Source organism: Salmo trutta, chromosome 22 (assembly GCF_901001165.1).
Source record: "Salmo trutta chromosome 22, fSalTru1.1, whole genome shotgun sequence".
NCBI classification, from domain to species: domain Eukaryota; kingdom Metazoa; phylum Chordata; class Actinopteri; order Salmoniformes; family Salmonidae; genus Salmo; species Salmo trutta.
In genome coordinates, this window is record NC_042978.1 from 43,407,210 (window position 1) to 43,429,403 (window position 22,194).

General features: G+C 40.2%; 1 protein-coding gene across 1 annotated transcript; it reads left to right on the forward strand.

Annotated features, from left to right (window-relative positions):
• The first annotated feature begins 1,302 nt into the window (after positions 1-1,302).
• On the forward strand, positions 1,303-7,652 carry ptgs2b (prostaglandin-endoperoxide synthase 2b). Its single transcript, XM_029708067.1, has 10 exons — positions 1,303-1,433; positions 1,789-1,905; positions 2,015-2,158; positions 2,353-2,496; positions 3,011-3,192; positions 3,392-3,475; positions 3,572-3,818; positions 4,399-4,685; positions 5,108-5,255; positions 6,429-7,652. Exons 1-10 carry the CDS (start codon positions 1,370-1,372, stop codon positions 6,839-6,841), a joined length of 1,830 nt encoding a protein of 609 aa, XP_029563927.1. The 5' UTR covers positions 1,303-1,369; the 3' UTR covers positions 6,842-7,652.
• Positions 7,653-22,194: the final 14,542 nt, after the last annotated feature.

The following is a 22,194-nucleotide window of genomic DNA, read 5'->3' on the forward strand; positions in this document are numbered from 1 at the left end:
TGATGTTGTTGTGATGTAGATGTTGGCTGGTGGTCTGCAAAAAAATATTTAGAGATTAGGCCTACAAAGTGTTTCCCCCCAAGCACCCATACCAAGATTGACTTGAAAAGTCTGACAATATGAGGAGCCTATACATTAAATGTGGACATTATTCGTTGACAAACAAAATTATTAGAATTGAGATTCAGACATTGAAAGTAAGATTAACATGAGCAACATAATACATAAAACAGTGAAATAACATTAATTGGGCGGAATTCAGCAGTCACATTACTGTAATATATATATTTATTCTGTAACCTCAATAACGAAAAATGTGTGGAAATTAATAGGAAATCAATTAAATCAAATAGTCCTTTATTATCATTCCATGTAGGGGAGAGTGAGATAAGTTGAGCTATTTAAAAAAACAAATCAGCATTACTTTGCCAAGGGAAATATAGTATTCTTTCTAACAAATATATCTATATATATTTCAGGATGTTGTGTATCCCTGGAAATCATCCGAATGAATGTAAACATTACAGTGGTCTGTTGGCACATCGCACCCCGGGTATAGAGTATTAGTCAATTTTAATAACCCTCTTAACATAGGCCAGGCCTTGTTGTTCCCTCATATCCCAGCGATATTGCCTTGCATGATGCTTGGGATAAAAACATTTCAATTGGCTCAACCTTTGGCTCAATTTACCCCAAGGCAAACATTTTGACTATATTAGCCCACACAGCTACAAGGATGAGCTTTCATGCTAGCTTTAGGACCTCATATATAGAGACCCCAACTGATGTATAGAACAATTTTAAAGTTATCTGTTTTGGTTTAGAAACAAGCATCAAGAAACCTCTTAACACAATAAATTAATTTGACTTGGTGAAAATCTGTTTTTTGGACCTAACTTGCTTACAACTTTTTCTATGTGGTTTCTTCCTTCACATAATATATGAAATGATAACCTTTTCCAACACATTTGGTCAAATTATTAATTTGCGGTATGCTTTCCTAGAAACAAGGTTAGCTTAATTTACTTTGTCTCTATTTACCCCACTCTTCCCCATCATTAGGTCTATGAATAATTGTGAGTAATTGCTGATTATTTCCTATAGCTTAATATTCATTTGACTGAGATTGTTTATTATTACCAAAATTGGTGTTAAATCCTCATTACAAATATTTCCACTGGTCAGTTCTAAATCGTAATCTATCGATTAAGACCAGAGGTTGAGCCAATAGCTCGCTCTGTCAAATTCACGCCCACATCAAGTATTATAAAACGTGTCCTCGCCGCACACAGGTTCATTCACAACCTCAGAGTTGGATACCTCAAACGGAAGAGAAAACAGAGTTGCGCTGTCGATAAAAGACATTGGAATGAACAGAATCATATCCGCGCTTCTATTTCTGCCTCTGGGCATAATATTTGTCTGCGAAGGAGGTAAGAACATGATGAGATATAAGTTATTAAACTTTGATTCAGTTTAAATGTGTTCGTTTGAACATATCATATGTGCAACGTGTTAACAAAATGTGTCTAAAAATTGTATTGACTCTTCTAACCATTATTCAATCAGCTATCGAAGCATTATGAGTTTCTTTTTATGCTATATCAAAAAACATATTTTGGATTTGATAGCCTAGGCTATATTTGGATATATAGGCCTATCTATGTGAATGATTTGATACAGTATGTAGGTCTATATGTACATAGAAATGATCAGATAATGACACGTTTTTGTGATCATAATTTTTATCACACTCAGTCTAACCTAACCAAAAATGTGTCTATGCAGGCAACCCTTGCTGTTCGCAACCATGCCTGAACCGCGGCGTGTGTACTGCCATGGGCTCAGAGGACTATGAGTGCGACTGCACACGCACTGGATTCTATGGCCACAACTGCACACAACGTAACGTACATCCAATATATACCGATAGCTGTATAAAAATCAACATAAAAACAACTCAATCTTTTCTCTCTAGACCCTTAATTAATATGCTTTTATTCGGATTTGACAGCTGAATTTCTCACGTGGATTAAAGTGTGTCTGAAGCCTACCCCGAACACAGTGCATTATCTCCTCACCAACTACAAGGCGTTCTGGAACATCATCAACAGCATTTCATTCCTCAGGGATGCTATCATGAGATATGTTCTGACATGTGAGTTGAGTTCAATAATGTCATAGTCTTCATTAGCTTTTCTCTCTTGCCATTTGACAATGTCAAAACTATTGATGTGAAGTTTTGCTTTGTCAAAACTATTTGATAATTAGGGTTACAATAACATATAAAGTCATCCCTGTTTATTTTGAGTTCATGTTAATCAATTTTGTTCTCGCTCTCTCTCTCTCAAGCCCGCTCTCATCTGATCGACAGTCCACCGACCTTCAATGCAGACTATAATTATAAAAGCTGGGAAGCCTACTCCAACCTGTCCTACTACACACGCACCCTCCCTCCTCTGCCCAAGGATTGCCCAACCCCTATGGGAGTCGTAGGTAATCTGTCTCTCTCTCTCTCTCTCTCTCTCTCTCTCTCCAAACCTGTTCTCTCAGATTTCTTTTAAAAACCTCCATTACATCATGCACATGCCTGACAGTCCTTGTAGCGTAGAGTTGGCTGCTTCGCGGAGGTTTTCGATGATGCAAAATCACAGCACAAATTCATACTCACTGAGCCACACCGGCATTCTTGTGGCATTCCCATGCAGTGATTGTAGCATACTAATTGTAATGAGAAAGGATGTTTCACTGATTTCAACACAGGGATTTTGCAATGGCGGATATAAGGCAACACCTTTTGATACTGTTACCTCACAGAGGCTTGCTTTTGGTTTGGTGGACATAGGATCAGGTTAGGTTGTTTCCATGCAAAATGTTCATTTGAAAGATGTATAAAGAAAAACAATCAAACCATAACTTAGTCATTGATTAGTAATTAATTCCAGGTATAAGCTCAAATTGAAAGTGAGGTTCTCTAAATTGACAGAAATATTGTATTTCCCCCATGCAGGTAAGATAGAGCTACCTGATGCTAAGATGCTGGCTGAGAAGCTCCTGATCAGGAGGAAATTTATCCCCGACCCCCAGGGTTCCAGCCTGATGTTTGCTTTTTTCGCCCAACACTTCACCCACCAGTTCTTCAAATCTGACCAGAAGATGGGGCCGGCATTCACTAAAGCCAAGGGCCACGGGGTGGGTAGAGTATATACATATATGCATAACAGCACAGCACAGCACAGCACAGCACAGCACAGCACAGCACAGCACAGCACAGCACACAACAGACATGCACTGAACAATACAACATGGTTTCACCCAGAGAGATGGAGTTAACTGAAAGAAGATGTATGTATTTTGGCCTATGTGACTGATTTCGATGCTTGTTTTCCAGGTGGACCTTGGTCACATCTACGGGGAAAACCTTGAGAGGCAACACAAACTGCGGCTCTTCAAGGATGGCAAGCTGAAGTTTCAGGTACTGAAACCATAAACCACCTTGAACATCACTGAACTTATACTGTTTGTCACAGCTCCAGCTGACGGTCTCTTCTCTCACCTTTGCTCTCTCTAGGTGCTGGATGGAGAGGTGTACCCACCTACGGTGAAAGAGGTAGGGGCTGATATGCACTACCCTCCCCATGTCCCTGAGTCTCACCGCTTCGCTGTGGGCCATGAGGCGTTCGGCCTGGTGCCTGGTCTCATGATGTACGCTACTATCTGGCTGAGGGAACACAACCGCGTCTGTGATGTCCTGAAGGAGGTCCACCCGGACTGGGATGATGATAGGCTCTTCCAGACATCGCGTCTCATTCTCATTGGTGAGTAGTCTAAGCGAGCAGCATGTGGAAAAAAGAGGTGTAGGACTTGCTGCTCATAATTATATGATGAGGTTATACTCATGTGGTCAGATCTTACATAATATCTGAATTAACATAGTGTATTGTAACTTGTGCCCATCAAATACTGTAGGTTAGCTGAATTTGCAAACAGCTGTTTTTTGTTTCTAAAATAGAGACATCTAGATCCAATATTTGATTATATTGCGAGCTAATGAACCGAAGTATGACCCCACTACCTCTGGATGGGTCTGACCACAGGGAGTGGTGTTCTCCTTCACATGAACTTCTCTATAGTTAAGTGTTAATGGCTGCTACCTAAAGTTGTCGGTCGGTCACTTTGTTAATATGCCTGATGTGTCGGCAGTTCAGTGGTACCATACAAATAGGGGTAGGTGAGAATTGATAATACTGAGACATTATTTTAAAATGGACTTTATGGAGGTTTTTAATAACTTCTAACTAACTGCTCTATCTTGTAAAAGGGTAGGTGAAGAAATAAATAATATAACGAAAACAAAAGACTCTAGCTAATTGTCCCTCCCCTTGCTCCTTCTTATAGGTGAGACCATCAAGATTGTGATTGAGGACTACGTGCAGCACCTGAGCGGCTACAACTTCAAGCTGAAGTTCGACCCAGAGCTTCTCTTCAAAGAGCGTTTCCAGTATCAGAACCGCATCTCGTCAGAGTTCAACACCCTGTACCACTGGCACCCACTGATGCCTGATGCCTTCCACATCCAGGAGCAGGTCTACTCCTACCCACAGTTTGTCTTCAACACCTCTGTGGTCACCACACACGGCATCTCCAACCTGGTGGAATCCTTCACCAAGCAGATCGCTGGACGGGTAAGAGACTCTCTGCGTGGGATTTAAGTTGTGGGCTCTGAGTTTCTCTCTAGGTTTCTTCCTAGGTTTTTTGCCTTTCTAGGGAGTTTTTCCTAGGGAGTTTTTCCTAGCCACCGTGCTTCTTTCACATGCATTGCTTGCTGTTTGGAGTTTTAGGCTGGGTTTCTGTACAGCACTTTGAGATTTCAGCTGATGTACGAAGGGCTATATAAATACATTTGATTAGATTTGATTTGAGTGGCCAGTTGAGGTGGCCGAAATATGGGTGGATGATGTTGCATGTTATTGTGTTTTAAGCAAACTTAATCCAACTATTTTACCTCAGTGTTTACTCTGAGGGAATGTCAGTAATTCAAAATAAAAAGAAACTCATTGTTGTTTGAGGCTGGTCGACTTACTTCCTATCCCTCGTCCGTCCTCAGGTTGCTGGAGGTCGTAACGTCCCCCCTGCAGTGATGATGGTTGCTCTGAAGTCCATAGAGAACAGCAGACAGATGCGCTACCAGTCCCTCAACGCCTATAGGAAACGCTTCTCCATGAAGCCATACGCCTCCTTCGAAGACCTCACAGGTGAGAGAACCACCATTAGCATCACAGCTATAACATAAACACTGATCACCCTGTAAGCATTGAGATTGAGTTAGATGATTATGTAGTGATGAATTAGTGTAATTTCCGTTTAACAGTAGAAGGTGTAACATCCTGTTTGGACAGGAAATCATTAAAACCAGTTAAGACTGGTACTAAATAACTCTAATAACTAAAGGTGTCTCTAGTTGTTACTGATATTATATCATAGTTCACATTTGCATTTTAACTGTGACATTTTTTAAAAACTTTTTGAAATAGTAAAAAAACTGGCCTGGGGAGATACAGTAGATCCTGTATAGGGATAGGAAGTACTCCAATAAGTTTTATATTGGAGTAAACCTACAGTGGGGCAAACAGATGTGCACTTTCGTTCCAGAAAGCAGTTAGTGATGGCAGAGTGCCAGGTCTAAACAGAGGAGTGTTTGGGGGGTTGACAGGCTCTGCACTGCCTCACAGAAAGAGGAAGATTTTCTTTAATAAGAGTGTGAGAATTAACCAGAAGGGTTTCTGTGTGTGTGAGAGATACAGTGTATATTTCCATGTATATTGTATTGCATCAAGACTGTCAAACGTACTCTCTAAATCCTTGTGAAACAGCTCTCAAACTGAGTAGAGTAACTAACGTAACATTTCCTTTAGAAGCCAGGTTGAGTAGAGTAACTAACGTAACATTTCCTTTAGAAGCCAGGTTGAGTAGAGTAACTAACGTAACATTTCCCTCAGAAGCCAGGTTGAGTAGAGTAACTAACGTAACATTTCCCTCAGAAGCCAGGTTGAGTAGAGTAACTAATGTAACATTTCCTTTAGAAGCCAGGTTGAGTAGAGTAACTAACGTAACATTTCCCTCAGAAGCCAGGTTGAGTAGAGTAACTAATGTAACATTTCCTTTAGAAGCCAGGTTGAGTAGAGTAACTAATGTAACATTTCCTTTAGAAGCCAGGTTGAGTAGAGTAACTAACGTAACATTTCCTTTAGAAGCCAGGTTGAGTAGAGTAACTAATGTAACATTTCCCTCAGAAGCCAGGTTGAGTAGAGTAACTAATGTAACATTTCCTTTAGAAGCCAGGTTGAGTAGAGTAACTAATGTAACATTTCCTTTAGAAGCCAGGTTGAGTAACTAACGGAACACTTTCCTCTCTGTGTGTTTCCCAGGAGAAAAGGAGATGGCTGCAGAGCTGGAGGAGATGTATGGGCATGTGGATGCTGTGGAGCTCTACCCAGGTCTGCTGGTGGAGAAGCCCAGAACCAATGCCATCTTTGGGGAGACCATGGTGGAGATGGGTGCCCCCTATTCTCTGAAAGGCCTGATGGGAAACCCCATTTGCTCACCAGAGTACTGGAAGCCCAGCACCTTTGGCGGGAGCGTCGGCTTTGACATCATCAACACCGCGTCCTTACAGAGGCTGGTGTGCAGCAACGTCAAGGGCCCCTGCCCTGTGGCATCCTTTCATGTGCCCGACGTAGAAGACAATAGATCCAATACCATCAATTCCAGTACAGCACAGTCGGGGAGCAACGATGTCAACCCCACAGTACTTCTGAAAGAAAGGACCACTGAGCTCTGATAAGACATCAGCTGAAATAGTTTCTGGAATAAAACTTTTAAATGTATTTTAAATGTAACTTTTTATTTATTTATTTTAATATTTATTTAATTTATTGCATCCTGGAATCTTTATTGAGAAATGTTGTTGAGAAATGTTTTCTTCTGCCTCTGATTGTTTTGACATTACTTTTGTAAGTTCAGAGAAAACCAATCCTTTTAGTTGTATTTATTCTAAGAGCTAATTTAAAGATGGAATCCGCAGCAGGGGGAAACAGCGCCATTGGCTGCCACATTGTCAGGGTTTTTGGTGCAGAGCAGCATGGTACATATTGGGCTGCAGCAGCATGGTACATATTGGGCTGTTCTATCACGTGTGCAGTGATGTCCGAGGGGGAAAAAAGGGTTTGTTGTTTGCATTAATGTCTTTGTTGTTGAATTATTGTGAATGGATGTGGCTGTTTCACCATTAAGGATTCCAGTTTTAATAAATTATGTTCTGTTATTGACCTCAGAAAATAGCACTGGCAATATTGTTTATGTATGTAAGTTGACTTTGTTTTAAAACTGATACTTGAATTTAACACATTTAGTTTACAACCTGATACGTTATGTTCTGCCTTAACTGCATGTTACAATGTTACATTCCACCTAACTGTTTTCTCCTTGGTGCAAGGGAAAATATAGCAGGTAAAATACTGTACCTAAAGCTAATAGATACAAGTCATTGTACTATGATACTGTAACCCATAAAGTATTTTCTTAGTGTTTTGTTAAAATACTTGAGCTGACTCCTTATTGTTTTAATAAAACACCATCTATTGAAATACAAACATGACTCCCTCATCTTTCCACATTTACATAATGACCATGCAGCCCTATTCAGATTCAGTCCTCTTGCTGCATTACTGTGATATTCTCTGCTGACTCAAGTATTGTTGTTTAAGAGGGCACTGTGCACTGTGCACTGTGCACTGCAGTAGAGGCTGGTGAGGGGAGGACAGCACATAATAATGGCTGGAGTGGAGCAAATGGAATGGCATCAAACCATGTGTTTGATGTGTTTGACACCATTCCACTCCAGCCATTACCACGAGCCCGTCCTCCCCAATTAAGGTACCACCAACCTCCTGTGGGGTACTGTGTACTGTGTACTCTCTGTTTAGCGACTAATAGCATTCTAGTATGCTCTGTTTTTGGGTAAATTATTTTCAATGTGTCAAGTAATTATCTTTTTGTTTTCTTGTTTGGGTGTAATTGTGTTGCTGTCCTGGGGCTCTGTGGGGTCTGTTTGTGTTTTCTCTCTCTTTCTCTCTCTCTCTCTCTCCATTTTTGTCCTCCATATCTGCTGCAGAAGTTTATTTTACATTGGGACACACACACACACACAGTCTTGTACAACTAACATTGTGGGGACACACATTCAAAATCCAATTTCCCCTTAACCTAACCCGTACCCTAACCCTAAACCTAAGACTACCTCCTAACCCGAAAACGAACCCTAGCTCCTAACCCTAACCCTTGTTACGTATACGTCAGGAAGCGGGTGCAGAAGGAGAGTTTCACAATTAATAAATGCAGATTAACAAAACAAGAGAACGTAAAACAAAACTGTCTGATGACTGAGGCTACTGAGGGCTAAATAAAGGGAAGGTAATCAAGGTGCTGATTAGGTCCAGGTGGGCATAATGATGGGGTGCAGGTGTGCGTAATAATGGTTGCCAGGGCCAGTGATTAGTAGACCGGTGATGTCGACCACTGGAGAGGGGGAGTGGGAGTAGGCGTGACCAGGGGCGAAAATCTGATATCAACTTTGGAGGGGACAATTACATGAAATTTTCTCAAGAGCAATTCCTGAGGGGGACACCAAAAGTAGTGCTGTAACACATAGCCTACATTGTAATATGGTAAATGTATATTGAGGAACCAAAGAAATAAGGTGTTTGCCGTACTCCTAACTACCGTTACCCAAAACTACACAACTAATCACAACAGCAATACCATTGCCTTTAACAAATCTTAGTTCAGTCACCAGTTTAAGTTGAGAGTGGGGGTATCCATGGCATTTTCCAATTATGTTCCTATTTTACAAGTCAAAAAAATTGAGAACCTTTCATGTTGCCAAACAAAGACTCAACAAACTTACCTGAGACTCCGTCTCTGCCAGTCTGTCCCTGCATATCTGTCCCCAACTCTGCTGTCTGTGTGCCATCTGTTGCCTGCTCTGCCTAATGACATCATTGTGAAACATTTCCATTAGAATTTCATTTCTTTCTTATGAACATTTTATCAACTAGTCTTTGAGATATTAGGCTACTAGGGTTCTTACTTTGCGTTTTGGTGTACTGAAAAATACTCTGATGTCCGTCTTTTATTTTTCTGCCATTTTTCTAACTGGCTGGCTGGCTGGCTGGCTACACACACACACAGTGTGTAGGTTATTTACAGTAGGAGATGGGCTTCTATCATCTTATCTTTTATCATTCTATTTGGGCTTCGATCTAAAAGGTAGCTAGCAAATGTGAAACGGATTAAAATGACAAGAGTTGACAGCTGTATGAGTTCACCATTTACACAACATATGCTGCAACCTTTTGTAATTTTAATAGTTTGTTTCATATTGGCTGGCTTCCAACAATAGCTGAATTTGCAAAGCTAGCGAGCACCAATTCCGTTTCAGTGGTGTTTGCTATAATCTTTGCTACCCGGGTTAAATAAAGGTGAAATAAAATAAATAAATAAAAGTTCCCTTGCGACAATTTAGCTTTTGCAACGAGACCATTAAATATATTTAAGACAATGGTAGAAGAGAGTGTAGTTCTGTTCAGTTTGGACTTCAGTTTATCACTAACCTTATCACAGGGACTTTGAAGCACTAACTTACATCATCTGCATGCTGATCTTGGAATAAATTGACGATAGCAAAGATCACGCACGCACGCACGCACGCACGCACACGCACACACACACACACACACACACACACACACACACACACACACACACACACACACACACACACACACACACATACACACACACACACACACACACACACACACACACACACACACACACACACACACACACACACACACACACACAAATCAGATTGAATGAGTCATGAGTCATGTGCATCAGTTGTCATCCCATCCTAAAGCTGTCCCCCTCATAATCTATAGTCCTCCCTAACTTCAAAGAGCTGGGCGTAGGATGGTCTGTCATATGTCGTTTCACTTGGCCCATCACGGCAGGAAAATGACCGAATTGCACGTGCAACATTATTAGTGTTCCCCTTTCCGAGTGGCCTGGGGTTGAGGCTGCTGCAAAGGGCCTATGTGGCCCAGGTATGAGCTCTGTGAGGAGCGAGCAGGGGAACACATCTTCCATTGTGTGTGTGTAATGAGCATGAGTGAGTGGGTCGTGAGCGGTGGTGCGGGAGAGTATCAGGGAGATAGACCTGTGTGTTTTCCCTCCGACCACTCTTCACATCCGCCTCCGCGGATGCCGTGCAGTGGGGAAAGTGTAATGTGCTGGTCCACTGGTGGTGGGTAGCTACCTGAAGCAGCCCCGGCCACCGGATAGGGTACCGGGAATTGGACACCTCCACCATAGACTTCTATAATGATGGCCTGCACACACACAACGGCCTGGCAGGGAGATGGCACTGCTGATTGGCATAAATGTTAATGATGCAAAACATAAACACACCAGCAAAGCACACATGATATGGTGACAGTTTCTGGCTGACAAATCAGTTTTGTTCGTTGTTATAATGACAGCTTTTTGCGCCGTGTGTTGTGGTTAGATGTGTGAATGTATGTATGTATGTATGTATGTATGTATGTATCTTCACATACTGTGTGTGTGTGTGTGTGTGTGTGTGTGTGTGTGTGTGTGTGTGTGTGTGTGTGTGTGTGTGTGTGTGTGTGTGTGTGTAGGTGTGTGTAGGTGTGTGTGTGTGTGTGTGTGTGTGTGTGTGTGTGTGTGTGTGTGTGTGTGTGCATCTCCATGTCTCGGGCATTTGTTTATGTGTTTGTTTTGAATGCATGCTGTAGCTGGGCACAAACTGGTTGAATCAACGTTGTTTCAAGGTCATTTATCAATGTGACATGGAATCTACGTGGAAAATACATTGGATTTGAAAAAAGTCATCAACAGGATAACATTTAGACCACAGGATTTTGTTGTCATGGTAACCCCATTTCAACATTAATCTACAAGACCCTGCTACGTAAAGTCCCCCCTTATCTCCGCTCACTGGTCACCATAGCAGCACCCACATGTAGCACGCGCTCCAGCAGGTATATCTCTCTGGTCACCCCTAAAGCCAACTCCTCCTTTGGTCGTCTCTCCTTCCAGTTCTCTGCTGCCAATGACTGGAACGAACTACAAAAATCTCTGAAACTGGAAACACTTATCTCCCTCACTAGCTTTAAGCACCAGCTATCAGAGCAGCTCCCAGATCACTGCACCTGTACATAGCCCATCTCTAATTTAGCCCAAACTACTACCTCTTCCCCTACTGTATTTATTTATTTTGCTCCTTTGCACCATATTATTTATTTTTTAACTTTGAACTTTCTTCAAATTACAAATCTACCAGTCCAGTGTTTTACTTGCTATACTTTATTTACTCTGCCACCATGGCCTTTTTTGCCTTTACCTCCCTTATCTCACATCATTTGCTCACTTTGTATATAGTCTTATTTTTTCTACTGTATCATTGATTGTATGTTGTTTTACTCCATGTGTTTTTGTATGTTGTCGAACTGCATTGCTTTATCTTGGCCAGGTCGCAATTGTAAATGAGAACTTGTTCTCAACTTGCCTACCTGGTTAAATAAAGGTGAAATAAAAAAATAAAAAAATAGAAAAACCTTGTTTATGTTTAATATGTACCTTTAAAACTACATCAGATCTTCAATGTTATATCCACTATCAGAAAAAAAAACTATTGGCTGGGCAGGACTTCCTATTGGAGAATTGATTTATCTACATCTACTCTGTTCCCCGGATGCCGAAGACGTGGATGTGGATTAAGGCAGCCCTCTGCACCTCTCTGATTCAGAGGGGTTGGGTTAAATGCGGAAGATACATTTCAGTTGAATGTATTCAGTTGTACAACTGACCTGGTATCCCTTTTCTCTTTCCCTTCGGTCTCCCATCCAGGATTGTAACCAAGCCCAGTTCTGCTATCGTGAGAGTGATCGTTTAGCGATCCCACATAACATGAAATAGACTTACTGCTGCTATCAAAGTCATCCCAAAGGGAAGGTTTAACAGAGCAAATTAAATGTGACTATACTCTATCATTAATATATTATAACTTACGCTATTTAGGATTATATACAGTGCCTTCAGAAAGTATTCAGACCCCTTGACTTATTCCACAATTTGTTGTTACAGCCTGAATTCAAAACTGATTAAATAAAAAAACATTCTCACCCATCTACATACAATACCCCATAATGACATGTTTTTAGAAATGTTTGGTAATGTATTGAAAATGAAATACAGAAATACCTAATTTAGATAAGTATTCACACCTTTGTAGAAGCACCTTTGTCAGCGATTATATGTCTGTATCAGCTTTGCACATCTGGATTTGGGGATTTTCTCCCATTCTTCCTTGTAGATTTTCTAAAGCTCTGTTAAGTTAGATTGGTAGTGGCGGTGAACAGCAATCTTCAAGTTTGGGCTTTGGCTGGGGCACTCAAGGACTTTCACATTCTTGTTCTGAAGCCATTCCAGTGTTGCTTTGGCTGTATGCTTAGGGTCATAGTCCTGTTGGAACGTAAATCTTCGTCCCAGTGTAAGGTCTTTTGCACTTTGAAGCAGGTTCTCATCAAGGATTTTCCTGTATTTAGCTTCATTCATTGTTCCCTCTATCCTTACCAGTCTCTCATTCCTTGCCGCTGAAAAGCATCCCCATAGCATGATGCTGCCACCACCATGCTTCACGTTAGGGATGATGTTAGACGGGTGATGAGCTGTGCCTGGTTTTCTTCAGACATAGTGCTTTGCATTCAAGCCAAAGAATGATCAAAGGAAATTGGATGCACCTGAGCTCAATTTGGAGTGTCATGTATGGCAAAGGGGTGTGAATACTTATGTAAATTAGATATTTATGTATTTCAATACATTTGCAAAGATTTCTTCATTGCTGTTCACCGTGATCCCCATCTTACTTAACAGAGTTTCAGAAAATCTGCAAGGAAAATCCCCAAATCCAGATGTGCGAAGCTAATACAGACATATATCGCTGTGTAAACAGGTGTGTTTTTTATTTATTTTTAATACATTTTCAATTCAGGCTGTAACACAACAAAACATGGAATAAGTCAAAGGGTATGAATACTTTCTGAAGGCACTGTAGCATTTGCAAAGTCATCAACAGCTAAAAAAAGACAACCAGGTGAGGGGAGTTCTTTACTAATTAGTGACCTTATTTATTTTCCGGCCGGCAGATAACTTAGTGGTTAGAGTGTTGGGCCAGTAACTGAAAGGTTGCTGGATTGAATCCCCGAGCTGACAAGGTAAAAATCTGTCGTTCTGCTCCTGAACAAGGCAGTTAACCCACTGTTCCCCGGTATGCCGTCATTGTAAATAAGAATTTGTTCTTAACTGACTTGCCTAGTTAAATAACCATATCAACAACCATATCTCAAACATCAGAGGGAGACAACCATCAGAAACAAAAAACATCTCTCAAATATCAGAGAGAGACAACCATCTCTCAACTATCAGAGAGACACAACCATCTCTCAACCATCAGAGACAACCATCTCTCAACCACCATAGAGAAGCAAGCACTATGGCAAATGGAGAGAGTTGTCGTAGGCAACAGAGTGTGGTGTCGTCTGTAGGTTACGGAGTGTGTTGCCGTCTGTTAGCTCTCAGTCAAACTGCGGAAATGTACAACTGTAACTCACCTCTACAGTTAACAGTATGAATTAATTCAGATATTTTTGGTTAAGTTTAGGCATTAGGGTTAAATTTAGATTTTCATTGTGACTGGTTAAGATTAGGGCTAAGGTTGAAGTTTAGGTTAAAACAGAAAACTAGTGCCTAGCACTGAGATTGAACCTGCGATGTTCAGAGCCATAGATTGCAGATTTACTAGATGGTACAAGGCACCCGCGTTGCCACTAGTGGATGGTTGGAAATTGCCATGGAAATAAGACGACAAGCCATCCCATAACTTCACCATTCCAATAATACCTGGACACCATGTAGTCCACTGGAGTTGGCCACAGAATGGAGTAAGAGGATGCAGAAAATCAAGACTATTACCAGAAAGAGGGTTGAAAATCAAACAAGGAAGAGGAACAAACTAGAATCAACTGGTGACAATGGAGAAAATTCCCCCAAAAATCCACATACAGGAAGTTTCCGGTTTCATGTTAACTTGACAAAATAATAATAAATACATTGGAAATCTTACTCACTAGAGCTCTTACATGTAAGTAGTTCTGTAAGCCTGTCCTTTCAGACTACCGGTATTCCTACTTTGTGAATAGGTCAGATTGTGTAATGAAAAGCCAACAAATCTCTCAATCAATCAATAATTCATCTGCTTGATTGTCATAAAGCAAACAGGTTGCTTCAAAGTCAGATGCTCAAATAGTCTTCTGTCATACCCACATCATGACCACATTCAAGGCCTATACTTAGACTGCTACTGGAAGACTAATGTCTTAGTGACAGAGAAGTCCAAACAAGGAAACAGAAAAAATTATTGGGTTGTCGCTTTAAAAGATGCATATGATCCTCTGTGGATAAGTCATGCTCTCTGCTGAATGATTGTTTTTATTTCTGTATAGACAGATGTAATTAGGCCTATATACTTTTAGCAAATTTATTTCAATTGGCACCTATCAACTATGATCTAGTGTTGTGAATACGGATAACAAATAACATATGTCTAGATCATTCTGGTGTATCCACTGTGTGTACAGACATTTTCTGACATCATTATGACCATCGCAAGATAGCTCATTATGACGTCATGTATGAGAGAATTCCAATGACTGACTGTGTAAATGGCAGTGATCACCTGCTGGACTTTCCTACAACTATCCCCATGATGCTCTATGTACAATCAAAGAATAAACAACGTTGATGAATATGAAACCACACTATGAGTGAGTACAGTAGCAGGCTTTCTTCAGCTTTATTCAGAAGTGACCTACAGTAGGTTACACTACCATGTAATTGCTGAGTCAGAGCTGTTTCCTATCTACTTGCTCTACCCAAACATGAATCAGTTGGCTCTGTTATTCAGCTGCGGTTCCAGTTACGTGCTGAATTCAGATACCAGTTAGACTACGGGTAGCTGCATTGTGTAGAACCTGAGCCAATCACAGTGTAGGACAGCCCAGCAGCACTGCCAAATACTTTTCCTCAATCAGTCTGAGCCAGTCCAGCAGCACAGCTAAATATTGTTCCCCACTCCAATATAGATACATTATAGACCAACAACTCTATATCAAAACCACACTTCCAGTCACAGAGAAGGAAAACTACTAAGGGAAATCTGGCCAAAATATAACATTTTGTTTTTCTTTGTCATTTCCTGCTGTTTTTGTGGCTTAAATTTGATCAGAACTGAGCAATGATTGCATAGCGATTGAAGGGGAGCAGCTTAAATTGGGGCTTGAACCAGGCTTGATGCCACAAGGCAAGTACACCAGCACCTGTGACATAGGGATTGTGTATCCCCCTGGCCTCTGAAGCCTGGTCCCTTAGACAAACAAGTTGTGCACCTTTGATAAAGATTAAATACACTTTTATTTGCCACATGTTTCATAAACAACAGGTGTAGAGTAGACTAATAGTGAAATACTTACTTTATGGGTCCTTTTCCAACAATGCAGAGTTAAAGATAAAACACATCTAAATAGAAATAGTGACAAGAGGAATAAATCACAGTGACTAAGGAATAACAATAACAAGTAAAAAATAACATGGCAATATACAGGGAGTAGAAAATAACATGGCTATATACAGGGAATAAAACATAACATGGCTATATACAGGGAGTAGAAAATAACATGGCTATATACAGGGAGTAGAAAATAACATGGCAATATACAGGGAGTAGAAAATAACATGGCTATATACAGGGAATAAAACATAACATGGCTATATACAGGGAGTAGAAAATAACATGGCAATATACAGGGAGTAGAAAATAACATGGCTATATACAGGGAATAAAAAATAACATGGCTATATACAGGGAGTAGAAAATGACATGGCTACATACAGGGAGTAGAAAATAACATGGCTATATACAGGAAGTAAAACATAACATGGCTATATACAGGGAGTAGAAAATAACATGGCTATATACAGGGAGTACTAGTACTAGTAGATATACTAGTGATCACACTTGACACAGTGGACCTACCTTAAGTATACATTCCACAGTTGCAGTAGAATGTACTTGTTAATCTTTTGCAGTTTCGTGATAGGTAGTGCAATGTGGTTATTTTTTATGCTTCTATGGTTAGGAAAATATTGGATTTTCTTCATGGTGAGATTAAATTCGTTGGCAGTAATGACTGAAAGTGTGTACAAATCTTAGAAAATGTAGCTATGGGGATATTGCATTGACATGTTTTGTTATCTTAACTTTTTAGGGCTAGGGGGCAGTATTCCAAAATTCGGATGAATGACATGCCCAAAGTAAACTGCCTGTTACTCAGGCCCAGAAGCTTGGATAGGCATATAATTGGTAGTATTGGATAGAAAACACTCTGAAGTTTCTAACACTGTTAAAACAATGTCTGTGAGTATAACAGAACTGATATGGAAGGTGAAAACCCGAGGAGAATCCATCCATTCATTGTTAACTTTGTGTATTATTAATTAACAGCTTCTATCCGCAAGCCATAAGACTCCTGAACAGCTAATCAAATGGCTACCCAGACTATTTTCATTGCCTCCCCCCTCTACGCTGCTGCTACTCTCTGTTTATTATCTATCTAGTCACTTTAACTCTACCTACAGTATATGTACATATTACCTCAATTACCTCGACCTGCCGGTGCCCCCGCCATTTGACTCTGCACCGGTACCCCCTGTATATAGCCTCGCTATTGTTATTTTACTGCTGCTCCTTAATTATTTGTTACTTTTATCTAACATTTTTGAATGATCAATTTTCTACTTAACACTTATTTTTCTTAAAACTGCATTGTTGGATAAGGGCTGTTACCTGTTGTATTCGGTGCATGTGACAAATACAATTTGATTTGTTACAAAAGAGGCAACGTTTGCTTTAGAACCATGCGGACACATCCGAGCGGTCGGGTAGGCTGTTCGGAATTGTTTATCCGACTGGCAAAATAAAAATAAGTAAATAATATTATGTTCCCCCACGCAAAATTTTTTATTAAATTATAATATTATGTCCCCCCCACTTCTAAAACCAAAGTTGCGCCCCTGCTAAGACTGATATGTAAAGCCATAGATATATTAGAGTGAGCTATGTCAAGAGTAAATATATGGTTTGTTTAATAAACAGTGTAACTAAAATACAATGTAGAGCAGTATAACTTTTACATACAGATACAGTATGTCGAGAATACAGTATTTAAATGCACAGTGTGAAACGGGAAGTGACCAGTGGTTCAATCTCTTTATATCAAGGGACAGCAGTGTTGGATGTGTGTATGTGTGTGTGTGTGTGTGTGTGTGTGTGTGTGTGTGTGTGTGTGTGTGTGTGTGTGTGTGTGTGTGTGTGTGTGTGTGTGTGTGTGTGTGTGTGTGTGTGTGTGTGTGTGCATGTGATTGTGAGTATGAGGTGTGTATGTCAGTGGCGATGTTCAGTTTCACACAACAGCTAATCTCATGCTATTTTACACATTTTGCCATGAGGCTGAGAGAAAATCTTGTTGTTTTAGAGCTCAGGGATTCTTATTTTTCTAGATATAGAACGCAAAACAACACTTATAAAGCAAACATTATCCCTGCCTGTAAATACTTCAATTGTTTAAGCATATGTTGCAGAACAGTGATTGAAATATTTTTTTCTGAAAATAGAAAAACAATCGATCTGAAGGGGTTTAGCCATCATTGACGGAGTTGACAAGCCACTGATGGAGTTACTCAAAACAGACATATTTTTGCCTCTAAAAATAAAAGTTCAATACAAGCATTTGTAAAATATGGAAAATTATTAATTTCATAATATATTTGAACCAAAATTCATAATGTGACGATCGTCGAAAGGAGTAGACCAAGGAGCAGCGTGGAAAGTGCTCATATTTATTGTAACTCAAAACACTAAACCAAAATAACAAAACAACGGAAAACGACCGTCACGTTCTGCAGGCTTTACTGAGCAGTACAAAACCAAGATCCCACAACAGAAGGAGGGAAAAAGGGCTGCCTAAGTATGATTCGAGTGTGGTTCCTAATCAGAGGCAGCTGTCTATCGTTGTCTCTGATTAGGAACCACACTCGGCTGAACACAAAGAAATAGAAAACATAGAATGGAACATAGAAATACAACAACCTAGATTGCCCACCCCATATCACACCCTGACCTAACCAAACTAGAGGAAAATAAAACGTCTCTGTAAACGTCTGACACATATTCTATCAGCCAGATGGAGTTGACAGTTTATGGTTGTGACCATGGTGATTGCAATATTGTTTGTTTAAATCTGTCAAAAGTAGAGAACTTTCCAGACCCTGAGAAGCCTTGTTGCACTACAGGTAATGAGGACATGAAGAAAGGGTCCTTATGGTAGAGCTGACCCTGCTCATTCCTGATTCATTTAGGATTTTAGACAAAAAGTTCACCAAATCTCCGGACACATCTTTTAGGAATCACAGTTTTGAGAGAAACTGTGAGGGCTATTGCAAGATACTACATAATATCGTTTTTCAGTTAATATCCATTACTTCCATTTAAAAAAATTTTTTAAACACTTATTGGGAGAGTTTGGAATTGGGATCCTTTGCTCCGGACAAAGGCATTTCCAGGCATAGAGATGACAGGGAAATGAATTATACTGAAAGTATTTGGAAAACTCTGAAAATAAATATTTTCCCTTATAAAATTCACTAAATGTAAGTTTTAAGCTAAAACAACTATACAAATAAAGTTTGTGTGCATTATCTGGTGATGGTTGTTAAACAGTCTGATAGCTTAGTAATATAAGCAGTTTTTAGAATTTTCTTTTTTTTCTCACACGAGCCGAGAAGCATTCCACTCTCTCCTCTTCCTTATTGACATGTTAAAAAGTGACTTTACATAAACATTAGGTGTTCCTCATTTTGTAAGAGAATTTGATGAAAATTGATGAGCTTTCTAATCTCGTCTTGTGAACGACTATTTGGAATCAGTCCGTCTCCCAAGCCTACTCATGCTCAGACAACATGGAAGTCCACATGGAAACCACACAAGCAATAAGTAGTATTCTACTCTCCCCTTTTCCACTTTCACACTTCTTCCATCGCCATGGAAAGTGCCTCTTTGTAGCATTCCAATCTGGACTTTCTGACGCCATCCTGCCCAGATGTGTTTACTAAGACAAATTAGTGATGATGTTATTTGGTACTTCTGCATAAACATTTTCAAGTTGTTGACTCTCACCAGTGCTGGCTTCTGAGTAGGGGCGTCATGCACTCCCAAAATCTGAGGGGGCCCAAAGTACATGTGGAGTGTCTGGTGGGGGTTGGTCCGGAGGGATGCTATCCCCCTATCCGTAAATTGGAAAAAAATGTAACACCTGAAACAAGTTTTTCCTCTAATCCAGAGCCATATGCTTAATTCTATGTAACAAATATGTCAATTGTTCTACATATCTAGGCATACATCTTGAGCTGTCAGTATCCTACTGACTGGTGGTTCTTTTTTTAACTTCTTTGGGCAAGGGGGCAGTATTTTGACGTCTGGATGACAAGCGTGCCCAAAGTAAACTGCCTGTTACTCAGGCCCAGAAGCTAGGATATGCATATAATTAGATTTGGATAGAAAACACTCTGAAGTTTCTAAAACTGTTAAAATAATGTCTGTGAGTATAACAGAACTGATATGGCAGGCGAAAACCTGAGGAAAATCCATCCAGGAAGTGGGAATTTTTCAATTTAATGGGTTAGGGGCCAGATGGCAGTTCCTATGGCTTCCACTAGATGTCAACAGTCTTTAGACATGGTTTCAGGCTTGTTTTCTGAAAAATGAAGAAGAATGAGACCTTTTTGTCAGGGGACTATGGAATCATGCAGTACTGCTTTGTGCGCGTGATTGTGTGTGCGCTCTTCATTGTTTTTCCTTTCTATTGAATACGCTATTGTCTGGTTGAAATATTATCGATTATTTAGATCATTGACAACCTGAGGATTAATTATAAACATCGTTTGACATGTTTCAACGAACTTTACCGGTACTTTTAGGATGTATTTGTCTGCATGTTTTGACCGCCTTTGAGCCAGTGGATTACTGAACAAAACGCACCAACAAAACAGAGTTTTTGGGATATAAAGAGGGACTTTATCGAACAAAATGACCATTTATTGTGTAGCTGGGACCCTTGTGATTGCAACCAGATGAAGATCTTCAAAGGTAAGTGATTAATTTTAACGCTATTTCTGACTTTCGTGACTCCTCTACTTGGTTGGAAAATGTTTGTATGCTTTTGTAAGTGGGGCGCTGTCCTCAGATAATCGCATGGTATGCTTTCGCCGTAAAGCCTTTTTGAAATCTGACAAAGCGGCTGGATTAACAAGAAGTGTATCTTTTAACCAATGTATAACACTTGTATTTTCATGAATGTTTATTATTACTATTTCTGTAATTTGAATTTGGCGCTCTGCAATTTCACCGGATGTTGGCCAGATGGACGCTAGCGTCCCACCTTGCCCAAAGAGGTTTTAAAATAAACAAAATATGCTTTTCTGCATCTCTGCTAAAATATGGGTAAAAGATTGAAAGGAACGTGAGTCTTATTCAGTACATTTAGTTATTGCTTGGCAAGTCTACCGACATTGCCAGCAGGCATGCCAGCTAAGATAGTTAGACAAGCTAGCTATTCTAACTTGATTGATAGCCTGAAATTGATACCTTGGTAGCTAGTTATGAGGTTGGGAGATTGGGAACCTATCTGGGCTATCTTAAGCCAATTTCATATAATTGCTAAGTAGCTAGTAGTATTACAAAGAAAAAGCAAACATTCACATTTTTTCCCCCAGGAAAAAAATCTGAGGGGGCAAGTGCCCCTGTGAACCCTATGGGATGACACCTCTGCTTCTGAGCCTCTGTACTGTGGACACATTAGACTAAAGTAGGCCTAATTCATGCTGACCCTTTGACTATGGTGTGTGGGTTGGTTTGTGCGAAAGTCTGCTCTAAACTTAAAGTAGAGCAGGAATGGAGATATTCCCTTGTTTACCAAACTATGAAAATTATTGATGTAGTGGGAGCGTGGGCTTTGAAGACCAGTAGGTGGTTGTGTATGTTTATGTTTACAGGCCAGGAAGCTGGGAAGCTGGGAATGTCCATGGCGGAGATCAGATGTGACGTCTTCTTACAGTATATTTCCTACAGTAGATGGGAAAAAATAAATATATATATATATATATATATATATTTAACCTTTATTTAAATAGGCAAGTCAGTTAAGAACACATTCTTATTTTACAATGATGGCCTCCTGCTGGGACAGGGGCTGGGATTAAAAATACAAATAAATTAAATAAAAATATAGGCCAAAACACACATCACGACAAGAGAGACAACACAACACTACATAAAGAGAGACCTAAGACAACAACGTAGCATGGCAGCATCACATGACAACACAGCATGGTAGCAACACAACATGACAACAACATGGTAGCATACTTAAAATGCCCACTAATTAATGCCAACTACACTGAACTAAAATGCAAACGCAACATGCAACAATTTCCCAAATTTTACTGAGTTACAGTTTGTATAAGGGAATCAGTCAATTGAAATACATTCATTAGGCCCTAATCTATGGATTTCACATGACTGGTAATACAGATATGCATCAGTTGGTCACAGTCACAGATACCTTTAAAAAAAGGTAGGGGCGTGGACCAGAAAACCAGCCGGTATCTGATGTGGCCACCATTTGCCTCAAGCAGAGTAACACATCTCCTTCACATAGAGTTGATCAGGCTGTTGATTGTGGCCTGTGGAATGTTGTCCCACTTCTCTTCAATGGCTGTGCGAAGTTGCTGGATATTGGCGGGAAATGGGACACGCTGCAGTACACGTCAATCCAGAGCATGGCAGGCGAAAGCCCGAGGACAAACCATCCAGAAAAAGACAATTTCAGCCCACCACTGTTTCCAATGGCTGTCATGTTTAATATGAAAGTAAAACTTCCC